Here is a 20061-nt window from a genome sequence, read left to right on the forward strand (position 1 = left end):
GCTCTCTTTCTCATATCATGCTATGCCATCCTCTGTCCTCTTCCCTGGCTTCCTACCCATTTCTGGATCACAGAATCATAGGACTGAAAGGGATCTCGAGAGGTCATCTAGTCCAGTCCCCTGTGCTTTTGGCAGGACTAAGTATTATCTAGACCATCCCTGACAGGTGTTTGTCTAAATTGCTCTTAAAAATCTCCAATGATGGAGATTCCACAAGCTCTCTAGGCAATTTATTCCACTGCTGAACCACCCTGACAGTTAGTTAGGAAGTTTTTCCTAATGTCCAACCTAAACCACCCTTGCTGCAATTTAAGCTCATTGCTTCTTGTCCTGTCCTCAGACGTTAAGAAGAACATTTTTTCTCCCTCCTCCTTGTAACAACTTTTTATATACTTGAAAACTGTTACCATGTCCCTCCTCAGTCTTCTCTCCGCCAGACTAGACAAAAACAATTTTTTAAATCTTCCTTGACAGGTCATGTTTTCTAAACCTTTAATAATTCTTTTTGCTCTTCTCTGGACTTTCTCCAATTTGTCCATGTCTTTCCTGAAATGTGGTGCCCTGAACTGGAAACAAGACTCCAGTTGAGACCTAATCAGCTCAGAGTAGAGCAGAAGTATTTACTTCTCGTCTCTTGCTTACAACACTCCTGGATCCAATTCAGGATTGCCCTACTGGAATTCAAGACCCTCCATGGACTCACTCCAGTCTAGATAATATCTACCACCTGGTTGCTCATGCTCCTCCAATCTCAGCCTCCTCTCCTAGGTGGCTATTTCTCTTGCACTGCCCCATGAAGCTGGATTTCTCACCACCAAGAAAGCCTTAGTCACTCCCTCTCTTGCAATCTTACGTGGTCCAGCCTGTTCCCTTTCAAACATTGGGCTAGCTCCAGTAGATCACTTGCAGGCAGAAGACCAAGTCTTAAGGCGGAGGGGGAGGGAATTTGGCCTGCACCAGAACTACAGGGTTAGGCCCAATAAGTATGGCCACTAATGGTAACTTCAAGTTTACTATGTTGGGAGGGGAGGTGCATGAATGTCCTATTAAACCAAGGAGTGGGCCGTAAACCATCACAGTTGTAGTGTTTCCTGAGAATTCTAAATAAAACAGGCTGGAGATTGCTTTTATAATCTGGCAAAGCCAGGTGGCTAGAAAGCATGATTATCATTATTATAAAGTGCTGTCTGTGTACATGGCCCTGTAAAAGAGGTGCAGTGTGTCAAACCAATAATGGGTCCTTGCCCCAATTGGCTCACAAGAACATAGTGTAATACAAGCAAACAGGCATGAGCATATTCTTGCCAGAAAGACTTATGAAGTAGATGGATCTTCAGGAGTTTTTTTGAAGGAAGCAACCTGGCCTATGGTGAGTCATAGGGTTACAAGGGACCTGCAAGGGTCATGCACTCTAACCCCCAAGGGAGTAAGAGGTTCTTTTAGATATGTGGGGTGGTGTGAAGGGAGGTACAAAGTTGTTAGGAGGCAGAGGGAGTGACCAGAAATGAATCAACAGCAAGCACCAGGGAAGGGAGGGCAGAGGTGTGGGCTGGGGTGGAAGTATGGAGAGAGATGAAAGTTTTACCCAGTTCTCTGGACAGTATTCTGTTTCTGCAGAAAGATGCAGTCCAAGGTATTTGCAGTATAACAGACCGGGTGTGTGTGCATGTCCACGCAATGGCTCCAAGGGAAACATATTTATTTGCTTTATTAGTGAGGTGAAGTATTTGCTTTTTGGGGCTCTAGCAGGGCTTTTCCATGTCATTTAGAGCAGTGGCCCATGTAGGACTGTGTCAGGTTGACACTACCATTACCTGTTGGAGTTTCTGCATGCTTGAGTGCCCCTCTTGCTTGCTTCTTATTGTGTTCCTGGCTTTTGGAAGGGGGATGGTGAGCCTGCAGCAGCTGGAGGCCCGCAAAAGCATTCTTGTGTGAGCAATCTGGGTGGCAGTTTTAAAAAAATACTTCTAGATCTCACTTAATTTCCCTTACTCCACTAGTTCTGCCTGAAGACACGTGCAGTAGGCAGGTCCGGCCCACAGACACTGGGGAACAAAGTATGATAGGAACTATGGAATCTCATGACCAGCTCAAAGAAATCTGTAATTTCCCACTCCGCTCCCCTCCCCAAGCTGCAGACTAACTAACAGGCTGGGCTGGAGTAGCTACAAAGTGAGAAGCAATTCGCTGGCTGATAAAAGAATGTCACTTGGCAGGTTTGTTTTCAGATCTAGGCCAGAGGCCAAAGTGCCCCCTTGTGGCCAATATCATATTACTATTGCCTGACCAGCTTCTGGCTACTTTTAGCAAAGTGCTCTGGTTTGGAATTTGCCCTTTGGTTTAACCTCTCTTGTCAATAACATTAGGAAATGCTTTCTGTTCCATGATACGTGGGAGCCTTTGTGGGCTCTTCTCATCTGTCCATGCTCGGCAGTAGCCATTGAGAGCAGTTGAGAGGACCTTGACAAACCATGTGTAAGGGGACTGTTATCCCCTTACTAACATTCAGTGGGGGTGTTTCGGTTGCCTGCCCTGGGCGGAGAGCTGCAGCAACCAGAGCCAGAGGGGCCAGAGAAGCAGCCCAGGAAGCAGGTCAGAGCTGGGAGCAGAGTCACAGAAGCAGCCTGCAGAGCAGACCTGCCCTGGGAGCAGAGCTGCAGCAACCAGAGCCAGAGGGGCCAGAGAAGCAGCCCAGGGAGCTGGAGGCAGAGCAGCAGCAGCAGCCGTGCTGAGGCACAGTGAAGCAGTCCAGAACCGGGTATGGTGAGCAGCTGGGGAGAACGAGGGGGACCCTGGGCAGTGGGCCCAGCACAGGAAGACGCCTCAGCCAAGAGGCTCTGCAGGCCAAACTTGGAGAGGGATCGTAACCCTAACAGGGCAGGGGCAACACTGGAAAGAAGGGCCCTGCCACCTAAAGTCTGAGAGCGTGTGGCCACTGCCAGAGCAAGTGTCCGACCCACAGCATCCCTGCAGCACAGCCAGGGCCTGAGAAGGAGGCCTGGGACCTACAAAAAACAGACTGTGCACTGCCCTGCCATTCCAAAGACACCGTTTGTAATGTTCCCTGCCACAGAGTGGGGTAATGTGTTTCTTTCAACCTTTCCCATTTTTTCCTTATTCCTTTTTAAACGAATTGTTAATTAAATAAACTGTATTGCTTTAAATCGTATGTAATAATCAGTGGGTCAGAAAAGCAGCCAGTGCAAAAAAAGTACCCCATAGTGGGAACACCCTAGCCCCTGACCTAGGTAACCACAGCAAGGTTGGGGGTCAAGCCCCTCAGGAATCCTGGGCCCAGCCTTGTTGGGGTTACGAGGACTCTGCCAGCCAGGAAAGTGCAAGGGGAGTCCTCAAGGGCAGGGAGGCCTCTGGGTAAAGGAAGTAGGAGCAAAAACTCAGATCCTTCTGCTAGCCCATTTCACCGGGGTAGTGCAAAAGCCAGGAAAGTTCCCCACAATAGCGGGACCATTCCCCTTCTTACACATGCTTTATGACTTTGTGTGTTCTCATGGGATGACTGACTGCTGGGTGCTTTGAGCCATAATGCAAATAGCACTGATCCAGTGCACCGGTGCATTCACAATCGCAGCTGCTGGTATACACTGTACTAGTTCGACTGTTGGGTTTTGTGTGTGCATGCTGGATGGTGTAATATGCAGGAGGGCAGACTAGCTGATCTGGTGATGCTTTTTGGCCTTAACTCTATGGCCGAAAACCCAGTTCATGTAATACGTGCATCCTACCACCTCTGATAGACCAGGTGGAATAACATCCCCACACTGGGGAAACAATGTTTTGGCTTTGCCCATAGACAGCTAAGACTTCAAATGTGATTGTCCAGCACGGCAATGTGTCCCAGTTCTTTGGCTGTGGTGTCATTCTCTCAAGTTAATTGTAATAAAATATGGCTGCTGCTGTGGTTGTCCAAAGGGTTACTTTGCAGGCTGCTGCTTCTGATTTGGATTCTTGTGCCCAGATTTCCCATTTTTATTCTCTTGTTTTACAATGGGCACCAATCCAGACATGTGTGCCACTTTGCTGGGATTGTGATATCACAGTATCTTGTGAGTAGACGAAGAAAACAGTGCAGGTACTTGTCCTGGTGGTGGGCCCTGTGGTTTTAATGTTGCCTTCCATACAGTGCTACCCATCATAGAGACTGTAGGGTGCAACAAGATCACTGTGCTTCCCCCCACCCCCAATGGTATATATGCCAGTTCTCGGCAAGACAACTTCCAAAATCTCCTCTTCCCATGGAAGAGCTAATCAGATCTCCTGAACAGCCCTTCTCCAACACAAACACACACACAGGGAAAGTTCGCTGCTGCAGCTGTTGCGGTAAGTGAGGCTAGAGAACAGACTGCTGTCTCTGGGTAGGGCAGCATGATTCACACTCCATCCTTTGGGACCCAGGCATCTGACTCCAGGGGGTCCACACACACTAACCACATGGCAATCCCACTGTAGTCTTTTCCCACTGTGATAGGACTCACCCACCAGCAGCATGAGAACTAGGCCGCATCCTCTTTTGAAACAATGTCCTCCACATGCCACTAAAGCCCATGCAGCAGTTTATGGTAGTACAGTGGGATTCATCTTTTAACGATATAAGAACTGGACTGAGTGCTATTTTGAGGCAGTGGAATCTGCATGGTATCCCTCCAGGATGCCACCTGCCATCTTTTTGTGAGGTCCACCTCAAACACATGTGGCACACCCCAGCTTCTCTGCATGTCTGAGCTGGGGTGTTCTGCACAGCTGGGCACAGTCGCACCTTCAGCCATATACGTGGTACATGCCATTGGCAGGGGTGCCGGTGGGGAGGAAGGGGGAGTTTGCCCCAAGCCCCGCGTTTGAGAGGACCCCCAAACTGCGTGGTGTTGTGACCTGGTGTGCTGGTTTGCAGTGCCAGTCACTGAAATGTGGCCTAGCCGTTCCTCCATCATGACATTTGAAGTTAAAGTGGTTCTGCTGTGAATACCACGTTATACCTCTCTGGGGCATCCCTAGCTGAAATTAGCACATCTGAAGGAAGAAGCAGCTCAGAGTCTTCCAAAAGCTGACATCTTGCTAAGGTACCTGCAGCAGTATTTTCAGCCACAGATAAATGTTAAAGAGACTAATTAGTCTTGTGACCGAATCAGCTGGGCTTGTGCCTTTTCAGGAGTGCACCACGGTGCTGAGAATTTAAAGCCTCTTATTACCTGTTACGAACTTCCAGTAAATCAGCAGAACCTGTAATATAAGTCAGCAGCAAGGTTAACCTTGTTCACCAGGTCCACTCACTGTGGGGCTGCTCGTATAGTTACTGTATGGAAATCTCCTGGCTGTGTTGAGCAGTGGTTTACTATTGCCTTGACATTTGGAGCTCTGTTGCTTCCTGCTGCAGCTACTGTATAGCAGTGGCGGCTTGTCAGCCTAGGCGAGTGAGACACGCCCAACCAGCAACTTCAGCAGCAAACTCCCCAAAGCTGCATTTACTGTGTCTATACACTGATGTTTAAGGAAAGTTAAGCATGTACATATTAAATAAGGGACGTAAGTTCACAAGCAGTGCTTGTGATTTAATGTAAATGTCATGCTACTTACTCTCTCCCCATCCCCGTTGTGAAACGCAATGCCAGAAAATGTAGGGCTCTGGGTGAGGCTCAAATCCTGGTATAGGCAAGAGTGCCTCAGGAAGCTGCCTTGTTGCCATGGCGACATACCAGACCTAGGAGACTCTATGAGAGCATGTGGCAGCCATGGGCTTGGTGAGGTTGTGGCAGGATTGCAGCAGTTAAGGCCAGTTCCAACAGCAGGGCTGCTGGGGGGCCCCCTCCCAGCACTGACAGAGCTCCACAGCTGAGGGTCCCAAGACACAAGGGCTCAAGGTGTAGGAGGCTGCAGTCCTGGCCCAGTGGACTGCAAGGAGGACAAGCTGCGCAGGAGGCCACTCTGCTGCTGAATGTTCCTGCCCAGGGACAGCTCCCACATTCCTGGCTGGTGAGGGAGGGAGCAGTTGCCATGACAGCGGAACTGCAGAGGGCTCCCTGCACAGCTGCAGGGCTGGTGACACTGGATCCCTGCAGACCCAAGGTGCAGCAGGGGGGCTGCAGTCCTGGCAGGGCAGAGCAGAGACACACCCCAACCAGGACGAGGACATATATTGGAAATTGTGAGACTTTGTGGTATGTGCTTCACCTATCAAAGAAGTCATCAGCCACCACTGCAATGCAGGGAAGCTTCAGCAGCGCGCGCCATGGCAGGTCCTGAGAAGCTGACCCAGCTTGTGGCTAGCAGGATGCTGCTATGTGTAGGACTGTGCAATTGATTGTAACATCCCCTTTTCACACCCAGCCACTTTATGCCAGGCAGAAAAGTGCTGTGCCAGCTCACCGGAACCCCTTGAGCTCACAACCGCTGTACAATACCTGAGGCCACACCCAGCCCACCCACGTGCTTCACAAACATTGGTGATAGTGCCTGCCACAAGGCACTTTCATATGGCACCCACTGAAGCAGTGCAGTCTACAGTAGTTACTCCTCAGTATGGACAGGAAACCACAAGCATTGCAGCCACGCCAGTTCAGCTATTCTCCCACCTCCTCACAACGTAGGGCCTTGTGTATGGAAATAACTCAGAAGTCCTGAGCTCAACAGCAGTACTGGACCCTACGGAGGCTCCGAATGCACTGGTGCAACCACAGCTGTCAGGAACATGGGGCCAGATTCTGGGCCAAGCTACCTGAATTTTCCTCCCCCCAAAACAATGACCAGTCCAGTGCAACTCCAGGTGCTCTGTTATATTCTGCTGCCCTTGTTCTAAGGGTCTGTTCTGGCAGTTGGGGATCTCTGGAGCTCAGTGACTCCCCAACCATGTCCCTTGTAGCATGGCCACCTCACTTACCCCAGCCCTGGAAGGGGGGTTGGGTAGAGCTGACACTGCCTCTGCACCGCATGGGGACTCCCCATGCAAGCAGAATCCAGAGCAGGCAGTTAAGCTGGCTCTCCAACTGCTTTGAGTTGGGGCCAAAGTGTGCATGTGCCAGAATGGTTCTGTCAAACGCAGCTGGTTGTAAGTACAGGTCAGACAACCAAACATGTCACACAGTCAGTGTCCTGCAATGGTTTGCTTGCTGTAGACACACCCTTGGTTGTCATGTTCACTGCCTTGGAGACCAGTACTGAGCATGCCAAAGTGAGCACAGGGCCGGGACAGGAACCTAGAGAAGCCATGTATAGACAAAGAAAGGGGAAGTGAAAGCACCAGCCTTCCTCTCCCTTTGCAGACTGGCCAAGTGTTTCCGTCCCATCCCACCTTGGGCATTGGGAGTCTGACTTACCTTTGAGTGCAACTAACGCTGTGTCACAGAGGGAGAAGTGCAGTTGTTGTCACCAGAGCCCCCAGGACAAAGTTTGCCTCTAAGAATGACTTGTTTCCATGCTGGCTGGGCATAGTTTACAAGGTTCCTTTAAGTCCCATATGACACCCAGCTAGATTTTCAGGTCAGATTGTATTGAAGATTAAAGCAGCAATACAGCAGGTAAGAAAGGAGCGCTCTGGGGACAGCAAGCCCAATGCTAATAATCCTGTTGTTGTTTATTCTCCTAGGGGGCCCTTGGTGGGTATGAGGGGAAATAATAAAATCTAGCTCTTACACAGCACTTGTTATCAGTAGATCTCAAAGTGCTTCACAGCCTTCAATGTATTTATCCTCCCATCACCCTATAGGCCGGCCAGGGCTATTATCGCCATTGTACACAGCAGGAACTGAGTTACAGAGAGACTAAAGGTCTGTCTATAGCAGGAGTGGGCAAACTTTTTGGCCCGAGGGCCACATCTGGGTATGGAAATTGTATGGTGGGCCATGAATGCTCACGAAATTGGGGTTGGGCTGCAGGAGGGGGTGAGGGCTCTGATTGGGGTGTGTGAGCTCTGGGGTGGGGCTGAGGATGAGGGGTTGGGGGTGCAGGAGGGTGCTCCAGGCTGGGACCAAGGAGTTTGGAGGGCAGGAGGGGGATCAGGGCTGGGGCAGGGGGTTGGGGCACAGGAGGATGAGGACTCTGGTTAGGGGTGCGGGCTCTGGGGTGGGGCCAGATATGAGGATTTCAGGGTGCAGGAGAGGGCTCCGGGCTGGGGCAAGGGGTTGGGGCCTGGGAGGGAATCAGGGGTGCAAGTGACGCTTACCTCAAGCAGCTCCTGGAAGCAGCGGTATGTCCCCTCTCCGGCTCCTATGCGGAGGTATGGCCAGGTGGCTCTGTGCACTGCCCCGTCCATAGGCGCTGCCCCTGCAGCGCCCATTAGCCGCAGTTCCCAGCCAATGAAAGCTGCAAGGGTGGCGCTTGGGGCGGGGGTAGTGCACAGAGCCCCCTGGCTGCCCCTAAACATAGGAGCCGGAGGGGGGACATGCTGCTTCTTCTGGGAGCCTCGGCACACATGCGCAGAGCGGCCTCTGAGCCTGCTCCCCGGCTGGAGCAGGGGAGCAGAGCAAACCCCAGGCCCCACTCCCCAGCGGGAGCTTGAGGGCTGGATTAAACTGGCTGGAGGGGGCATGTGGGCCATAATTTGCCCATCCCTGGTCTATACTATAGCTGCTCTAGCTCTGCCGCTGTAGTGTAGACACTTCCTCTGTCAAGGCAGTCCACCTCTCCGAGAGGCGGTTGCTAGGTTGACAGAGGAATTTTTCCATCGATGTAGCCGCATCTACACTGGGGGTTAGGTTGACCTAGCTGTGGTGTTGAGGGTGTGAAATTTTTCCCTGTCCTGAACAACGTAGCTGGGTTGATCTAATTTTCAAGTGCCGACCAGGCACAAGGTCACCCAGGAAATCTGTGGCACAGCTGGGAATTGAACCCTGATCTCCCGACCTCTAGGCTATGGCCCTAACCACTGGACAGAGACAGGGAAAGTCAGAGAGGAGGAAGGATAGGGATGGAGAAAGAAGGGCCTGGCTCAGCTCTAAGTTACAGTGCCGTAAATCAAAGGAAATTCCAGTGAAGTCCATGGAGTTGCTCTGAAGTGGGGGAGCAGAACTGTGCCCCAGGCTGGGACTTTCTGATGCAGAGTAGTGGGGACACAGGTGGTTAACCGCTTGAGTTACGGTGTTGAGGGGGAGCGGAGGCTGGAGGAACGTGTCATGCTCACTCTGAGCTGTTTGATTTCTGAGGAAGTCGTCCTCGGCTTGGTTTCCTTTCCCTCTCTGTACCATTGAAACAGGAAGCTGGTGAGCTGCAGCTGCTGAGTGTTAGTGAGACACACGAACGGCTCTGGCAGCTTCTAAACACTGACAGCTGGATTGTCAATAATGTTTCCTCCAGCTCTGGCAATGGATCAGTGCTGGTACCATGGGAACATCACTCGCTCCAAGGCTGAGGACCTGCTCTCCAAAGTGGGAAAGGATGGCAGCTTCCTAGTGCGGGCCAGTGAGTCGATCTCCTCGGCGTACGCACTCTGTGTTCTGTAAGTATGGCTCTTACCTTTCGTGTGGCTCCACTGCTCCTGCTCCCCCTGTGTAGGGACTACCCCTACCTCCTCCCCAGCACAGAGACACAGCCACCCCACCTACCAGGAAGGTGCAAGCCACCATGCAGTGTGGTAGGTTTAACCTGGCCTGGCCGCAGAGTGTGATGGAGAGGATTGAAAGAAACCACATTTGTGACAGTTGTTGTGGAACAAACCACACTAGTGAGGGGAGGCCAAAAACCCCTGATTCAAAAGGAGACAAAAATCCAAAGAATGTCTAGTGGATCGATGCATTCAGAGATGGGGAACCATCCTGTTATCTCTGGTCTGTCTGAATGACCCTCCCACCTCGGTCTTGTTCTCTTTGGAGTGGGGAAAAAACCCCACCTGAGCATGATGCCCACCAGGCATTCTCTCCCATTGAATTACTCACAGCTCCGTGCACGTTTGATACTGCAGGTTGGTCAGTAAATGCCTTGTTCACTCTGACAGGTGTACTGCAGCTTTGAGTGCCAGCACTGGTCCTTACAGAGGCTGTCTCTGATTCAACCTGAACAGGGACATGGCCTTACAGAGGATGCAGGGTTCTAAGTATGGTAGAAACAGGGGCAAAATCTCCCAGTGTCCTTAGCAGCTATTTCACTCCAAGTCAAAGACCCTTCCCCTGGAATGGAATTGGAGAGATCAGTGCCTCTGGTCTTGTTTGATTGAGTGCAGCTGGTATACTTGGTGTCAGGAGAGGTTGAAGGAGAGAGAGAGAGATCAGATTTAAGAGTTTGAGACTTTCTTAATTTTGTCAGAGAGCGCCATCATACCATAGAATCATAGGGCTAAAAGGGACCACAAGGGTCATCTAGTATAACCTCCTGTCAAAATGCAGGATTTGTTGTGTCTAAACCATCCAAAGCTGGTGTCAGCCTAGGAGAAATCAAATTAGCCTGCTGGGACCCCAGGCCTAACAATCATTTCATTTCACAGCCGCTGGGAACAGACTTAAAAAAATCTCACCATGTTTTTCTTAGTAATCAAATAACAAGCAGGTTTCTTGCTGCTGCTGCTTCCTCTTTAAAGTACATTAGTCTCAGTTCTAAAAAGAGGTGCTGCTGCTTGAGCTGTGGTCTAACCGTCCGCCTTTGAGCTCCAGCCTCTGAGGACAGTACAATACACAACAGAGGGTGTGAGTCTCAGAAAGAGTGCATGGAGCAGGCTAGCATGTCCTACTACACATATGTTGGATGATAACAGGATGGTGGTGGTGCAGAGAGGGGAGTGCACAGTGGGGAGAGCATGCGTGTGTGTGGAGAGGGTGGCATATGGAGGGAAGAGGTGGGCATATGGAGGGAAGGGAGTGTTTGGTAGATGTGTTTGTGTATGGGGAGCAGAGGGAGAATGGGTGACTGCAGACAGGGAGCATTTACATCTCTGGGGTTGGGGGTTGTCTGCATGTAATTTAGAGCAGGTGCCAAAGTCACTTGTTCCTAAACTATAACTTGGAATAAATAGCACAAATTGGCTTCTTCAGGGGCACTGGCAAGATCCCTTTTATTTGCTTTCAACAAACACACACACAAACGAAATATTGTTTGCAGACACTAGGAAGCTGCGAATATTTGCATCAGTTTTCCCTCTGAAGTGTTTGCGCAGCCATCTTTGAAAGCCCTTTGTTCAGTTTTGAGAGACAAGGAATCAGGGAACAGAAACAACATGGTGACCAAAGTTGTCTAAAATGGAGGCCAAAAGTCAGGCTCTTCAGTCCATATTTAGATACTTAAATAAGTGGACTGGGTTTCAGAAGTGCTGAGCACCCAGCAGCTTCCTCTGAAGTCACTGGGAGCTGATAGGTGCTCAGCACTTTTGAAATTCAGGCCACTTGTTATTTAGGTGCCTAAATACAACTAAGATCCTAACTTGTAAGCCCCCATTTTTTAAAATCTTGGGCCACGTGACTTCAATGACCAATCATGCAGCATGATTAGCGAATTAGGAAGAGAGAATGCTTGAAGCGGTGGTCGTGGGTGGACAGGTCATAAGCAAATTATAAGCCAAAATGTGTCATGTGACCCATGTGTCGATTACCAGGACAATTTATAAAATCATGTCTGCTGGTGGATAATTCACGAAGAGAATAGGGACTAAACGTGCTGAATAAATTGTTCACTGGGAATAGATCTCCCAGCTCAGGTGGCAACAACAAACCATCCCAGTGTCTCAGTGTTAAGGATAAAGTGCTTCTCATGTTTACTGGAGCGGCCCAGAACATTTTCAACTAAATACGTTTTCATCGAAATATGATGATTGGTTGAAGCTGAGATGTTTTGTGGAGTCATATCAATTTTGATTAAGTTTTCAACAGGAAGGCTTCTGAGCTCCAGGGCGCTCTGGTCTCTTCTGAGCCAAGAGAAAAAAAGAACCAAATAAAAACGCTGACCTTTTGAATACAAAACCAAACATTTCGACACAATTCTGCTTTGCAAAAACATTTGAAAGGTTCTAATATGGAGCGAAAACAAACTTCAGCACTTCATAAGTTGTCACCAGGCAGACCTATCATTCTCCAGCCAGAGTTAGTATTCACCTAGCAGCTCTGTTGAAATTAGAATGGGGACTTGAATAATTTTTTATCCTGCTGAGCCAAATAGATTTTCCTGGAGAGATGTTGCAGGAAAATAATGATTTGAATAACGACAGATCAAGGAGGTGTGTGTGTGTAAGTAATAATGCCTTCCCTTCTTTTATTGCTCCGACAGCAGCAAAATAGAACTTAGACAAATTGTACAAACAGCAAATACACAGCGAATGCTCCTCCTCCAGACACTTTCATCCTCTGTTCTGTAGTCTGATCCTTATGACCTGATTGCCCCATGAAAGGCAAGGACCAGAGTGATTCTCCTTCTTTCCATGTCACTGGAATGCTTGGTTTGCCCGTTTATGAACTAGAAATGACTACTGAGCTCTTGCACTCAAGGAACTCAACTGGAAATGATTGCCTAGCTCACAAACTCAAAAGGGTTTAACAGCAAGCTGTGTCTGAAGCAGCATTATCCCTCCACTGGGACTGTCTGTCTTGATGTGCTTTTGTTCAAGAAGCTGGAAAACATAAACAGTTAGACGGGGAGGGAAGTTTGCAGGAGGACTGTATTTTCCTTGTGTGTCTTTATTAAAAAAACATGGCTTTCCTTTAAGATCCTTCTAGGAAAATCACTATTTTAAAGACCAGACACAGTGGCTCTAGATCGTGTACCAGTTGAAAGCAGTGCTAATGAATATCTGCAAAATCACTAAGTTGAAAGTTTGTGTGTCAGAACTCTTCAAATGTAGCACTGTGAGGCCATTTAGTGACGATAAGGATTTCTTCCAGGCAAACCCAAAAAGAAGCTCCCTTGCAGGACTTAGCACCTCTTAGAGAGTTTGTCCCAAACACAAAGGCACCAAGACCTGGACGGACCAGTATTGCCCTCATCTACTGGGCAATGAAACTGGAAAAGGCCAGGGTGTTGGGTGTGATAAAGAGCAGATGTTTTGATGGGGGAGGGGCTTCCTTTCATACACCTGAAGGCACTGGCATGTACATAAGCTCATTTTGGTGCTGAAACCAATTAGAACACAGTGGATGAAGAGGACTCAATCCTTCTGACAAAAGAAAATTCCACTCTTTCCAGGACATGTCTCCAATTAAAGACACCTCCTTTGGCCTCTTATTGGAGACTAAGCCATGCAACATATTCTAAATGCTGAAAAGTCCTTGGCAGGAAGATGTCCCCTCCACCTTGTGAATAACTGAAGATCTTTGTTGAGCCTTGTCTCCACTAAACATGTATAGAAATACTTCCCACTGCTTCAGTCCAGCCATGGGTACTTCTGTAAATATCTGAAGAGTCAGACAAGGCCTTAATAGCCCACAACATGTAATAAATTAAGGTTGGAGAGGGATTGTTTTGGAGCATTTTGCACCTCTCATAAACATTACGTCCATTGGGTGGTGTCCTGTGAATTCACCTTTTAAAGGCATAGGAATAGCTGAGATAGCAGGATTGTAGACATTAATAGAGCTGTGGCATTTATCTTCTATCGAGAGAAAGGGACACCTCCTGAATGGAACCCAAATATTGTCTAAGACAAATGCCCATCCAGACAGGCTTTGGAGGCATCCTGTTACCAGGGAGGTAATACTCCTACATGAGTTTGGAAGTCCCTTCCAAAATCCCTGGGTTCCACTCCTGAGTAGAGGAGTAGCGCTTTGCTATGTGACCTTGGGCAAGTCATTTCTAGCTCAGTACCTCAGTTCCCCCATCTGTAAAATGGGCATAATGATGCTGACTTCCTTTGCGACTTAGAGCTTTCTGGATGAAAAGTGCTTGATGAGAGCTGGTTATTTGTTTTCTGTGTTACCAGTGGATGATCGGCTCAGTGATGGTCCAAGAGAAGGGGACCAGAGTTGTGATCCCCTCCAATATCTCTCCAGTATCCAAGGGTACCACATGTGAGCTGTCCACAGTGGTATCAGCTGAATTCCTAGGGGGGTTGCCTATCTCACTGTGTATCTGTACAGTGCTTAATAGACCAGGATCCTGATTGTGGTTGGGCCCTATAGTTGCTACCACAATATACACAGTAAAAAGCAGTTCTGATTTGCAGCAAGGCCTTAGCCACACTGGAAGAGGAGAGGAAATATGTACCCATTCCCCTTTCCCTCTTTTGCCTTCAGAAGCTGATGCAGGGGAGGGAGCTAGGAGACAGATGAGAAAGCATGTTGGGACACATTTAGCCTCAGGAAATTGCTTTGATGGGTGCTGCATATGCCATCAGTATGTCCAAGATCAGAAATGCTTGTGGCTTTCCAAAAACATTCTGAAGAAACATCTCAAAGAGAATCTTTTTAGGTGAAAAGTGAAAGTATCTAGGACCAACTGTGCAGCCGTCATGGTGCTTAAGAGTTAAAAGCTTAAGAGCAATGAAGTTATAACAAAAAAGCAAGGCAGATAAATGGAGGTTGTTAGCCAACTGTTTGATTCACAGCATTCCGCATTTGTGCATGGCTGAGTCATGAGATTGCTAAGGAGGATTCCCACAGGAAGAGCCACTTTTGCTCACACCATTCATTTATCACCTTATAGCCTTTTGTTAGCTTCCCCTGTAGATGTTCCTCTGGTTAAATATTTCTAATACTACTGTAACACCCTGTCTCAACAACCTCTGACAGCGGGTGCCTGCCATCTGATTGTGCACCCAATGTGCTTTGATGGCCTGATAGTCATTGAGCTGGTTTGTTTATCAGTTTCATAATCTCCACACACACAAATTTTCTCTCATCAGCTACATAAGCAGCACTGTTCTCATCTCAGCCCCTTTTTGCATAGTTGCAGGAGGAAGTGGTGGAAGAGTTCTGCATTGACAGATAAAAACAAAACCAAATCCCACTCCTGGGGGGAGATCCCCAACTGGTGTCAACTGTCATCGTGCCATTGACATTAAAGGAGCTCTGACAGCTGACATCAGCTGAAGAACTGCCCCAGCTGGGTCTGGGAGCACTGAAGAGACGTGGGTAGGTGTGTGAACACCTCAGATCACTTCACAATGAGCCTTCAGACTTGTTGTGGGGCGGCACTGGGCTCTGAAGGGCATTCCAGCTCTATTCTTGTGCATCTTGCTTAAAAGAACCCAGGTTCAGAGGGAGGTGTGGCTAAATCCTGTAGTCAGCATTGAAAATCTCACCCCAATGTGTGAGTAACTTGGTTTATGCTCTGTCTGACTCCAAATGCAAGGCTGTATAACCCCTAAGAAATCTCTCGCTCGCTCTTGATGTGATTCAGAAAAGTCTAGTTTGAATAAACTTATAAACCAAATCACAGAGGAGACAAGTATATTGGTATGCATCAACCAATCCTCCTCCTCGGGAATGCTGACCACTGACCACCTTTCCTGACCCTCTGGGGCTGGGCTGCAAGCCTTATCTGTTTTGCCCCGGGGATGCTAAAACGGGATTGAGATTAGTTTTTGGAGGTAAATGGGGTTGAAATGTGTGTCCTTTGTTGGCACAGAGCCAGTTTGTGGAGTGTGTTTTAACTTAGTGCTGGGCGGGTGCTGAGAGCTGTTGGATCACATCTGTAACCACTGGAAAGTAAATAAGCATGTATTCCTCCATTGTGCTGGGAGCAGCCCCCCCAGGCATTATGTGAGCTCAGCAAAATTCAGCAGCCATTGAGGAAGGCTGCACATTCTGCATGGCTTTGCCATCAAGTTGGTCTTCCAGTTCTTGACAACTTGTTGATGTGTCTCTCGTTGGACAAAGACCGAGCACCCCCTTTAGACAGGAATCCGGTTCTGTTTTCATCTATGCCTGGTGCAAATGAGTTTAGGGCACAGAGTGGGGCAAAGTCAGAGCAAGTCTAATTTGATTTACTGCCCACCCTGGGGAGGTGGTAGAAGAAAGTGTGTTTTATGGCTGTTCTACTTGCACTAAAATCACTAAATTGGTTTCAATTCACACCCATTGTTATTTCAGTGCAGTATGGACACTTACTTCAGAATAAAAACATCCTATTGTAATTCAATTTAAATTAGTTATTTAGTTACCTTGGTACAAATTTGTGTGTAGACCAACCCTTTGATTTACTCATGCAACTCTGAATTTGGCCTAGTGTCTGGGATTTCTGCCTTTTCATTCCTTTCTGGCATGCCCACTCTTCTGGCAGACAGAACTAGGTGCTGTTTTCTTTTTACTGGCCAGCAGAGGAGTTGAACAACTCACTCTGAGGATGAGCCCATCTACATTTCTGATTTGACATCTACAACATGATGAAGTGCCCCCAAGCTTAAGCACTGTAGGATTTTGTTAATTAATATGTCCTCAGGAAATGAACAGATATTTGAAACCCTTGTGCAAAGTAATGCACATTGGAAAACATAATCCGAACAATACATATAAAATGATTGAGTCTAAATGATCTATTACCTCTCAGGAAAGAGATCTTGGTGTCATCGTGGATATTTCTCTGAAAACAACTGCTCAACATGCAATGGCAGTCAAAAAAGCTAACAGAATGTTAGGAACCATTAGGAAAAAGATAGATAATAAAACAGAAAGTATCATAGTGCAACTACATAAATCATGGTATGCCGACACCTTGAATATTGCATAAAGTTCTGGTTTCCCCATATGAAAAAGGATATATTAGAATTGGAAAAGGTACAGAGAAGGGCAACAAAAATATGTAGGAGTATGGAACAGCTTCCATATAAGGAGAGATTAGAAAGACAGGGACTGTTCAGTTTAGAAAAGAGACGACCGATGGGGATTTGATAGAGGTCTATAAAATCTTGATTAGTGTAGGGAAAGCTAATAAGGAAGTGTTATTTACATCTTCACATAACACACACAACTAGGGGTCACCCAATGAAATTAATAGGCATAAGGTTTAAAATGAAGTATTTCTTCACACAACGCATAGTCAACCTGTAGAATTCATTGCCAGGGAATGTTGTGAAGGCCAAAACTATAACTGGGTTAAAAAAAGAATTAGATAAGTTCATGGCAGGATAGATCTATCAATGGTTATTAGCCAGATGGTCAAGGACGCAACCCCATACCTTGGGTGTCCCTAAACCTCTGGCTGCCAGAAGCAGGGAGTGGACGACGGGATGAATCTATTGATTATTGCCCTGTTCTGTCTATTCCCTCTTAAACATCTGGCACTGGCACTGTCAGAAGACAGGATACTGGGCTAGATGGACCATTGGTCTGACCCAGTATGACCATTCTTATGTTCTTATTAAGTCATCAGTCCATGTCAGGGTCCTCCATTCAATTTCTGTTGTTATAGAATGATGCTATGATAAGATTCTCCTGTAGATATTTTCTAACAGCCTCTCCTCCAATCTGTTCCAGGTTCCAGAATTGTGTTTATACCTACAGGATTCTACCCAATAAAGAAAATAAGCTAATTGTCCAGGTAAGCCATACTTGAATGCAGACACCATACCACAAAAATGTAGCTGGCTTAGGGCTTGTCTGAATGGGACTTTAGAGCACGGCCAGCCAGAATGCAAATCTTCAGCCCCATGTGGACACTACTACAGTGCTCTAAAAGTTCCAAGCGCACTTTGCCTTACTGCCATTTGAAATGGAAGTACCATATATACTCGTTATTAGCCCGTTTGTTTATAAGCTGACCCCCCCCAAGATGGATAAGTAAAAATAGCAAAAATTGTATGACCCTTTCATAAGCCGACCCTATATTTCAGGGGTTGGAAAACTTTGGCTCCCAGCCCGTCAGGGTAAGCTGCTGGTGGGTCGGGACGTTTTGTTTACCTGGAGCATTCACAGGCATGGAGCCCCTCAGCTTCCTGTGGCCACGGTTTGCCATTCCCAGCCAATGGGAGCTGAGGGGCTCCATGCCTGCAGACGCTCCAGGTAAACAAAACGACAATGTATTAGATATTCAATTCAATGATTCCATAGAGTTTAAAATCATCAAATGTTGGTGTAGACCCATTTATAAGCCGACCCCGCTCTTTGATGTGTCATTTTTTTACCAAAAATATTTGGCTTATGAATGAGTATATATGGTATGTCAACGCACACTACAGAATTTGTAGTGTGCTATAGCAATCTTCACACTGGACGTTACTGCACAACAAACTAGATTCACATCCTGGCTTGCCACTTGGTGATGTCCCTCATAGACAAGCCCTGACACTTAAGAGTGCTCATATGTGTTGTTTCACCATAGCTCTTACACTAAAACAATTAAATTTATTAGTCAAAGTGACGTTCCCACTGAACCCAAGACTAATCTCCTTCTCCAAGCCTTAGCCCACTTCTACCATGATACTCCTCCATACCAGTACACTAATAACCTCTCTAACACATCAGCTTTCAGTTCAACAATACAACTGCTCACTGTGCACACAACAAATAACTGAAAAATCAAACTGCAGTGAAGGACCTGAACTCCAGCCTTCTAGCAGTACATTATTTAATAACTTAATGACAACTAAAAACACAAAGTTAGCATCTCTACACACCTTGCACCAGGCAGAGAATACAAAGTGAACTACAGACTCAGAATTTAAGAGGCAGTTTAATCCAGTGGGTTGGCACTCTCAGCAGGTTTCTATTCCCTATTCTGTCAGTGACCATCATCTGACCCCCCCTGCTTCTAGCCCCCGACACTCCCCCTGGGATCCCTGCCCCATCCACCACCACCACCCGTTCCCTGATGGCCCCCCTGGGACCCGTGCCCCATCCCCACCCCCTGCTCCCTCTCCCCTGACAGCCCCCAGAACCCCCGCCCCTGACTGCCCTCTGCCGCCCCATCCAACCCCTCCTCTCATTCCTGACTGCCCCCCCCCGGGACCCCTGCCCCATCCACACCCCCTGCTGCCTATCCCATGACAGCCCCCAGAACCCCCACCCCTGACTGCCCCCCACTGTCCCATCCAACCTCCCCTCTCCTTCCTGACTGCCCCCCCGGGACTCCTGTCCCCATTCAACCTCCCTGTTCCCCACCCTCTGACCGCCCTGACCCCTATCCACACTCCCGCCCCCTAACCACCACCCCAAACTCCCTGCCCTCTATCTAACCCCCCCACTCCCTGCCCCCTTACTGTACTGCCTGGAGCACCAGTGGCTGGTGGTGCTACAGCTGCGCCGCCCGGCTGGAGTCAACCACGTACCATGCAGCACAGAGCACCAGGTCACGCCAGGCTCTGCAGCTGCGCTGCCCCAGGAGCTCGCAGCCCTGCCACCCAGAGCATTGCACCGGCGGCGCAGTGAGCTGAGGCTGTGGGGGAGGGGGAACAGCAGGGGAGGGGCTGGGGGCTAGCCTCCCGGGGCAGGAGCTCAGGGGCCGGGCAGGAGGGTCCCGCGGGCTGGATGTGGCCCATGAACTATAGTTTACCCACCTCTGGCCAAGCACAAGGGGATCCCTGTTTGAGCTGGACTTCTTGGTGCTACTGTTGCACCAATGAGGATAACACAGATTCTACTTTAGGTTTACATTGGGATTGTTAAAAAAATCATCTCACCCAGGCAATACAATGAAAGAAAGCTATACACACATTATTGGCATGTGCACTGTTTCATTGGTGTACACCTGATACATTGCTTAATAAGGTGGCAGGATGAAGTTAAGTTTGTGCAGTGTGATTTTGATTTTTGCCATGTTCGCTGAGGGTTTTTAAGTGAAAATAAGCATGCTAGAGAGGATATTAGAGTACTGAAGTGGTTGTATGCCATGATGGTGATAGACCGGGGCTTGGGGTTGATCTTGTGTTGGGCATGGTTGCTATTATTATTTATAGGGCTGTCAAGAGATTTTAAAAAATTAATCGCACTGCTAAACAATAATAGAATAACATTTAAATATTTTCGGATGTTTGCTACATTTTTTAATATATTGATTTCAATTACAACACAGAATACAAATATTTTTATTACAAATATTTGCACTGTAAAAAAAACAAAAGAAATAGTATTTTTAGGGCTGTCAGTTAATCGCAGTTAACTCATGCAAGTAACCCCAAAAAATTAATCATGATTAAAAAATTAATCGCAATTAATCAGTTTTATTTGCACTGTTACACAATAGAATACCAGTTGAATATATTAAATTGGA

The 20061-nt window shown here is 47.8% G+C and overlaps 1 protein-coding gene across 3 annotated transcripts in view; it reads left to right on the top strand.

The window, feature by feature from the left end:
- The window catches only part of INPP5D (inositol polyphosphate-5-phosphatase D), a 105977-nt gene that overhangs the window by 2940 nt on the left and 82976 nt on the right, over positions 1 to 20061 (top strand). For 2 of the 3 annotated variants that reach the window (XM_045031088.1, XM_045031086.1), the window contains 2 exons: positions 9301 to 9442; positions 17331 to 17394. In XM_045031088.1, coding sequence (XP_044887023.1) covers positions 9309 to 9442; positions 17331 to 17394 — 198 coding nt within the window. In that variant the 5' untranslated portion in view covers positions 9301 to 9308. Of the gene's footprint in view, positions 1 to 9250; positions 9443 to 17330; positions 17395 to 20061 lie in introns of those variants that run through there. The other variant, XM_045031087.1, reaches the window with a different exon arrangement.

The sequence above is a fragment of the Mauremys mutica genome, chromosome 9 (genome assembly GCF_020497125.1).
Source record: "Mauremys mutica isolate MM-2020 ecotype Southern chromosome 9, ASM2049712v1, whole genome shotgun sequence".
NCBI classification, from domain to species: domain Eukaryota; kingdom Metazoa; phylum Chordata; order Testudines; family Geoemydidae; genus Mauremys; species Mauremys mutica.